This window comes from Arachis ipaensis, chromosome B06, assembly GCF_000816755.2.
Source record: "Arachis ipaensis cultivar K30076 chromosome B06, Araip1.1, whole genome shotgun sequence".
NCBI classification, from domain to species: domain Eukaryota; kingdom Viridiplantae; phylum Streptophyta; class Magnoliopsida; order Fabales; family Fabaceae; genus Arachis; species Arachis ipaensis.
The window spans coordinates 120,597,750-120,606,297 of record NC_029790.2 but is presented as its reverse complement, the minus strand read 5'-3'; the positions used below and the strand labels follow the sequence as shown (position 1 = coordinate 120,606,297).

General features: G+C 36.9%; 1 protein-coding gene and 1 pseudogene across 1 annotated transcript in view; both read left to right on the top strand.

Moving 5' to 3' along the window:
- LOC107648412 lies at positions 3,846–6,090 on the top strand (annotated as a pseudogene).
- Positions 6,867–8,548, top strand: part of LOC107648411 (signal peptide peptidase-like 4) — a gene marked incomplete at its 5' end in the record, with an annotated part of 15,208 nt that continues 13,526 nt past the window's right edge. The window contains 4 exons of the mRNA XM_021105652.1: positions 6,867–7,040; positions 7,512–7,565; positions 7,687–7,779; positions 7,933–8,010. Of these exons, the coding sequence (XP_020961311.1) occupies positions 6,867–7,040; positions 7,512–7,565; positions 7,687–7,779; positions 7,933–8,010 (399 nt within the window). The remainder of the gene's footprint in view (positions 7,041–7,511; positions 7,566–7,686; positions 7,780–7,932; positions 8,011–8,548) is intronic.

Sequence of the window (8,548 nt, the reverse complement as noted above, 5' to 3'; positions counted from 1 at the left end):
AAAGGGACCTCAGGGATCACCTTCTTCTTGGCCACAACATCATAGAAGTGGTCTTGATGGGCTTTGGAGATGAATCTTTCCATCTCCCATGACTCGGATGTGGAAGCTTTTGTCCTCCCTTTCCCTCTTCTAGAGGATTCTCCGGTCTTAGATGCCATCAATGGTAATGGAAAAACAAAAAGCTTATGCTTTTACCACACCAAGCTTAGAATATTGCTCGCCCTCGAGCAATAAACAAAAGAATAGAAGTAGAAGAAGAAGAAATAGAGGAGAGGGAGAGGGTAATGTGGTTCGGCCAAGAAGGGTATAGAGGGGTTGTGTTGTGTGAATTTGAAGAAGAGTGGAGGGCTTTATATAGGGAAGGGAGGGGGGGTTAAAGAAGGATGATGAGCGTCACACATAATCATCACCTTCATCACGTTCTTGGGTGCGAATGGATATCTTAGAAGAGAAATAAGAAGAATTGAATAGAAAATAGTAGTACTTTGCATTAATCTTTGAGGAACAGCAGAGCTCTACACCTTAATCTATGGAGTGTAGAAACTCTACCGTATGAAAATACATAAGTGAAGGTCCAGGCATGGCCGAGATGAAGGTCAGAATCCAACAGCATCAGCAGTCCTTTTTCAACCTCTGAATCTGATTTCTGCTCAAGTCCCTCAATTTCAGCCAGAAAGTACCTGAAATAACAGAAAAACACACAAACTCATAGTAAAGTCCAGAAATGTGAATTTAACATAAAAACTAATGAAAACATCCCTAAAAGTAACTAGATCCTACTAAAAACATACTAAAAACAATGCCAAAAAACGTATAAATTATCCGCTCATCATGTACCCATGATAGGATTGAGCTTGCTCAAGAGATGAATCCTCAACAATGACCTTTTTATTTTTGGATTGTGTCCTGGGAGGAAAAAACAAGTATGAATCAGAAATACAAAATTAATTTGATCACAAAATACTATCCAAAGAAGTGCTTACTTTTTTGGTGTTCTCTGTGTCTTTTTCTTTGTTTTTTGCTTCTCCACTGGTGATGATTCTTCGCTTCTATAAGTTAATAAGAAACACTCTGTTAATACATGGAATCTTGATAATAAACCCAAAGGAAATGAGTAGTAATTTCAGAACATTACTCATCACTTGATTCAGATTCTGAATCAGAATCCTCCTGAATCTTCTTTCTTTTTTTGGACTCCATTCTAGAAGGCAAACAATCATTATTTAAAAACATACTAAAAGGGATAAAATACACCCAAATGAATGCACAAAATACACCCAACTGGATAAAAAAAATACACCCAACCGGATAAACAAAATACACCCAACTGGATAAACAAAATACATCCAAGTATGTTACTTACTTTTTGGCTTTTTGGCTGGGTTGTTTTCTTGGTGAATCCTCTGAGTCTTCTTCAGTCTCAGACTCAGAGGTAGAATTGTCACTATCAGTTGTTTCAGTCTCCGATGATGATGTTGAACTTGCCTTCCTTTTTTATGTTTTTTTTGTTTCTTGTTTTTTTGTTTCTTTTTTCTTTTTTTTTTTCATTTTTTACTTTGTTTCTGCCATTTTTACAATCCCCTGAAATATTAGAAATTTTAGTTAGCAGCATTCAGGTAAATAAAATACACCCAAGATATTTTGTTCACTTACCATATGTTCCTTCATTTCCGCCCTCATTCTTTCGACCAACTGCTCTCTAGTCCAGTTGGCAATCCAGGGTTCTGGAGGTCTTTCTGCCCTCTTCTTGTCTTTATTTTTGGATAGATGAAAGTAAACTATCATCAGGGCAAACAGGAAGCTATCAATTGCTTTTTTCTTTTTCAGACTATAATCTGTTATGCCCTTGATGATAAAATTCAAAACATGTGCTCCCCAATTCCGCTCTGTTATTGTGTCCATGTTAAAAATTGGTGCCAGGTGCACAGGTGAGATTTTGTTTATTGTCGTTGGTAACAGAAATGCCATCTGTATATAGAAGATGAAAATCCTCTTGAACATGAGGCGATCCTGTTCATTATCAACGCCAATAACCATAATCTCATTGGTAAGATTTTTGAGGGTCTTACCCTGGAATCTTCTAAAAATTTGTTTGTCGTCTTCAGAAAGATCCTTATAATTGACTTTCTGAGGAAATAGATCTCCTATAAAAAGGAAAACAACATAGTATGAAAATTAGTTCAAATACACCCAAGCATCAATTGAAATACACCTGAATATGGATCATATACACCTATGTTTGTAGCGAGTTACCTGACGCATTGATGCCAAGCACAGCCCCTATTCTTTTTGGTGTTACTTTAAATGAACCGTAGCCGGTTTCGAGTCTGTTTTCCCCTAATTTAAAGGAGTTAGCCAACTCCCTTAATATTTGGTGATGCACCCTTAGTGGCGGGATGTGCATCAGGCCACCAAACCCCAAATCCCTAACAATTGTTTTCTTCTCCTCGCTCATGTTTCTGAATTTCTCACTTAACAAATGGGTTGCACACTTAAGGTCTTTAGTTTGCTGTAAACAAAGCAAAATTATAGTAAGATATATTTCTATTATATAAAACTGATTTCATCTAAGACATATATTTGTTCTTACATTTTTTTCAGCTTGGTTTCTGCCTGCCATTTTTTTTGAAATGAAAAATACACCCATAGATATCAGTAAGATACACCCATAGATATCAGTCAGATACACCCATAGATATGAGTCAGATACACCCATAGATATCAGTCAGATATCACTCAAACATGCATTAATATACAAGGTCAAGCAATATAAACCCATGGACAAGCAAATATTAGAACAGTTGCAACTGTTGAATATATTACAGTATATCAGTTCAGAAATATACACCCAACAAATTATGCCATATACACCCAACAAATTATTCCATATACACCCAACAAATTATGCAATATACTCCCAAAAATCAGTTACGAGAAGAACTAGAACAACAAGAACAGTAACACCTAGAACAACTAAGAAGAACAGTATAACCTAGAACCAAGAATAACAGTAAAACCTAGAACAAGTAGAACATTAAAAACTGTAAAATGAGACCTAGAGAAGAAGAACAGTAAAACCTAGAAGAACGTAGAAGAACAGTAAAACCTAGTTCTTCGATTTCGAAATGTGGAAAATATACAAGATGAGTAAAATAGTAACGTACCTTGAGTAATATATCTTCGTTTTTTCTGGAGATTGTTTATGGAGAGTTCTATCTTGTGTTGATGGAGAGTTCTAATCTTCGCGACGAGTTCTATCTCTGCAGTTTGCAATGTTGCTCGAAAATGGACGGTTTGTGTTTTCTTCAAAGGGCTTGGAGAAGTGGAAGAGTGCACTATTAAGGAGCGCTTTTTGCGAAGCGCAACTGTTGAGTGGAGCGCATGTATTTTACGCTCCATTCAAAGTGAGTGACTGCGCGTGTGAATGAAGTCTGGACTGGGAACTTGTAAAACTTGTAGGGCCTTTTTGCTTGTATGTGTAGCAGGCCCGATTTTTCCACGTCAGCATTTAATTTTTTCTTTTTTAAATATATAGTATATCACCACTTTTACTAAAACACCCTTTTAATTAAATAAAAAAAACATTTATTTATTTAATTTTATAAAAAGACTTAAACATCCTTCCTTTATTTGATTAGACAAAAATACTCTTTTAAATTAATCAAATTTTAGAATTCAATTAATCCTAATTTTATAGTTTCAAATAATTGAAACAACAAAACAAAAACATATTAAAAAAACAAAAAACCAAAATTGTTCTTCATCTGAGTTCAGAAACCTTTTCGTTCACCCCTCTGAAGATTTTAGTCTTCTTCATCTTCTTCTCTCCTCTTCCTATCCTCTCTTTCTCTCTCTCTCTCTGCTCCTCGATCTCTCTCATTTGTCTCTGCGTCGCACGCAAGACGCCATCGTTTTGCTGGGATGCCCTAGCCAATTACCCAACCCAGCAACCTTAGCTCCACACAACGGCTAAACGCGAACCCATCCCTCCCATCACCCTCGAGCTCCTCCTTCCTCTTTTCGTCATTGATCTCACTCCCTTACCTCCGTCCATCTCCCGCCGCCGTCGCCGAAACGAGCTTCGAAGCCACCGTCATTATCGTGTAGCTCTATTCCACCATCGTGCAGCTACTGTTTCAGCTTTGAAAGCACCGTCGCGCAGCTCGGTTCCATCATCGCCGGGCTCGCCTCCTTTTTCCGTCGAGCAGCTCTGTTCCATCGTCGCCGGCGCTATCTCTGTTCCACCTGTCATCCCTTCGGTCGTGCCCTTGTCCCCTTCTTGCTCAGGATCTGCTCTGCTCTGTTCTAGGGCTTATAGCTTCTAGGTAATTTTTTATAACAATTATTGAATAATTGTTGTTAGTTAATATGTGAACTTGTTATGGGTTGAATAAGTGTTAATTAATCTGTCAATCTTACTGTTTTTACTGTGAATTACTCCATTATTAATGATTTTGATAATTCATCGAAGAAGGCTGTGTTTGATGAGGATGAGGAAGATAAATACAAGGAAAGGAATCCGGAAAATAGTTTGAAGAGAAAAGAGAGTGGCAGTGGAAGAAAGTCAATCTCGGAAGAATTGATAAGGGAAGAGGAGAAGAAAAAGGAGAAAATCAACAGGAAGGACTATTGGTTGCATGAGGGAATCATTGTTAAGGTTATGAGTAAGGCCTTGGCAGAGAAGGGGTATGGAGTATTTCTTTAACCATGGAGTAATATGGAGAGATATGGAGAGATAAAAGACGTATTTTTGGATGGTGCAAAAGGAGAAGGGGAGAAGGACATGGAGTATTTCTTTCACACTTGGTTCTCTCTCATTCACCAGCATCAGCCCGCCGCCATTATATTTTCTGATGCTGGTCCTGACACTAGGTGGGTTGGGAATGAACTTGGTCTTGGTGCCTCTACTTGTTAGTCTATTTACAACTGCACTCTCACTCCAATTGGTGGCATTTACAATGATCCTCGGTGGGTTACTTAATTAAGCTCTATGCTTTGTTATGCCTTGTCTCAGATTGTTCAATGTTTTCTTTGTTTCTAACAGATATGCGGCCGAGGGAGATCCGGCTGGTCATGAGTGGGTACCTACCTTCTGTGATGTCACAATCAGACCTGGTTAGTTTTGGCATCCTTCAGAACTTCCAAAGTCTGCAATCAATCTGCTTGAAATATACTATAAGTCGGTTGGTCGAAATTGTCACTTGCTACTCAATGTGCCTCCAAACTCATCGGGTCTCATTTCACCCGAGGATATCCAAGTTCTTCAAGAGTTCACTGAACTCAGAAGATCCATATTCTCCAATAATTTCGATATAAATGAGCTTCTTCAAGCCAGCAGCACGCGAGGAGAAGGAGGAGGAGGAGGAGGAGGAACTTGTGATTCACAGTTTAGTCCCTACAATGTTCTGAAAGAAGGCATATACACTTATTGGGCTCTAGAGGAGTATCAATCAAGGTGGATATTGTACATAGATCTTCAAGAACTAGTATCCTTTAATGTTCTGCAACTACAAGAGCCTATTCAAATGGGACAAAGAGTGAGCGAGTTTCACCTCGAGGAATTGCAACAAGACGGTTTATGGAAGATAGTTACAAATGGCACCACAATTGGATATCAGAGGCTTTTGCTGTTTCCAAAAGTAAAATCTCAGCATTTGAAGCTTGTTATTGACAAGTCTAGAGCTGATCCACTAATATCATACTTTGGGATCTACATGGATCCAGTTACCATTTGGATCAGCATATATGATGATACAGTATTAACAAGCCATTTCAATGCCACTCAAGTTATTCATATTATCACACAAGACAACTTTCATACTGCTACTTCAACAGCTACAATGTAAACTTGCTCAGTTATTTTTCTTGTAGTTGTATGTTACATGGAAATAGAAGAAAATTTTTTGCTCATTTATGTATGTGTGAATTGGTATCTGTTTTTCTCCCCATGTATTTTGTAGAATCTTGTAGAGGACTCGTCTCTCAATAAGGAGAGCAGTAATCTGTGCAAATTGCTGTGTAATTTACTTTCATAGTATCAAGAACAAATCTTCCAAGTTCCAATGGTCATTAACTTGCACGCATTGGCCTTCAAAATTCCTAAGATAATTTTTTTTTGTTGACATGTTTATTAATAAATCAAAGAAATTAATAAGTTCACCAATATGTATAAACTAAAACTTCAGTAAATTTAAAAATGAACTAAGTGCAAAGCTCATTCTTTCACTTGTTCTATTTTAATTTGCTCATATCATAATATCCTTTTTAATTGGATTTTATTTATTTGTTCATTATTTTCTTAGTAGATTGGAACTTTAAAAGGGTTGATAGAGATATTCGTTGTTATATAGCTGCTTAATCTATATATTTTTTATGTGCTTTCAGGGACTGCAAACTTGTTTAGTGGCTCTTTTTATCATGGTTAGTTTATTTTCTCCTTATTTCCTATATAGTTTTTTTTAATGACCATTTGCCATCAAAGACATACTGAATGAAGGTGTTTAGTTGGGACCTTTTTTGATGAATCATTCGCAAACATTTCTTTCGTTATAAATTTATGGTTGACTTGTTATGTTATAAGTCTTGTGCCTTTTATTATCAACATCTATAAAAAGAAGCATGAAGTCCTTTATATGAAAAGCTAAGGAACTTAATTTCAAAGAACCATATATTGAATTTAATGTAGCTACTGGTGAATATTGCTCAAACATGAATATTACATTATTTTCGTGCAAGGCCTTTTTTCTTTTTGCTTTAATGCTATCTTGGATAAATTGATGTTATTAGAGAAGATATTACTTCAGCTCAAGGCTTCTAGCAGTGCAGAGTGCATGGTTTATTCTATTGGAACTTGGAATTGACAGTAAAATATTTATAGTTTCAGATGGTTTCAACATGCTGCACAAACATTTGTGAAAATTCCCTTCTTTGGAGCGGTCTCATATCTGACATTTGCCGTTACCCCCTTTTGCATAGTGTTTGCTGTGATATGGGCAGTTTATCATCGTGTTTCGTTTGCTTGGATCGGTCAAGACATTCTTGTAAGATTAACTTACTGCTTTCACCCCCTTTTTGATCATACCAATATCTTCTACTGTTTATTATATGGCCTGAGCTACCTATCATATCTTAGTAAAACTATAAAATGTTCATGAACTATAATAGAATCTGTTACTTCTCATATGAGTGTAATATGATACTCATTGCATTTATTTTGAGAATGTTCTTGGTCACTGAGATAGGATATAGCCACTACTAGTTTTTGTGTCCATGTTACTTGTAGTTTCAGGTTCATGTTGATGTTGTCTATTTTCTCTTATCATGTTTTATTTTTCATGATATTAGTTCTCTGTTAATGTTTGATTCAAATAGAAATTGATTTTCTGCTGTTATGAGTTCTTATTAGTTTTGCACTTCCTTTTTTAAGCCTAAAGCTTCGAATTAAACTTTCAAGATAGAAATGAGTGAATTGATCAAATATTTACCTCTTCAGCCGCCTTCCTGTCATGCAGGGTATCACACTGATAATTACAGTTCTTCAGATTGTACGGATACCAAATCTCAAGGTAACAATTCGTTGTCAAATTCTTCATTATCTATGATATTATATTGTTGGCTGTTTTTTTGGGATACTACTGAACTATTAACATACCACTTTTCTTCTTTTCCTCCTTGTCTCTATATCAGGTTGGAACTGTTCTTCTCAGCTGCGCCTTCCTATACGACATCTTTTGGGTGTTCGTTTCTAAACGGTGGTTCCATGAGAGCGTCATGATAGTGGTGAGTGTTCTAAAGAAATGCTTTCCCTTTCTTTACAAAGCTCGAGTTCGCTCTAAAGAAATGCTTTCCCTTTCTTTACAAAGCTCGAGTTCGCTCGCAAAAATTATTCTTATCTCTACTTTAAATTATTGCAACATATTTTATTCTATACAGGTAGCTCGAGGTGATAAGAGTGGAGAAGATGGTATCCCAATGCTGCTAAAGATACCATGTTTGTTCGATCCTTCGGGTGTGATGAGCGGATAATTTATACGCTTTTTGACATTGTTTTTAGTATGTTTCTAGTAGAATCTAGTTACTTTTAGGGATGTTTTCATTAGTTTTTATGTTAAATTCACATTTCTGGACTTTACTATGAGTTTGTGTGTTTTTCTGTGATTTCAGGTATTTTCTGGCTGAAATTGAGGGACTTGAGCAGAAATCAGATTCAGAGGTTGAAAAAGGACTGCTGATGCTGTTGGATTCTGACCTCCCTGCACTCAAAGTGGATTTTCTGGAGCTACAGAACTCGAAATGGCGCGATTCCAATTGCGTTGGAAAGTAGACATCCAGGGCTTTCCAGCAATATATAATAGTCTATACTTTGGCCAAGAATTGATGATGTAAACTGGCGTTCAACACCAGCCTTCTGCCCAAATCTGGCGTCCAGCGCCAGAAAAGGAGCCAAAACCAGAGTTGAACACCCAAACTGGCACAAAAACTGGCGTCAACTCCAAGAATGACCTCTCCACGTGTAAACTTCAAGCTCAGCCCAAGCACACACCAAGTG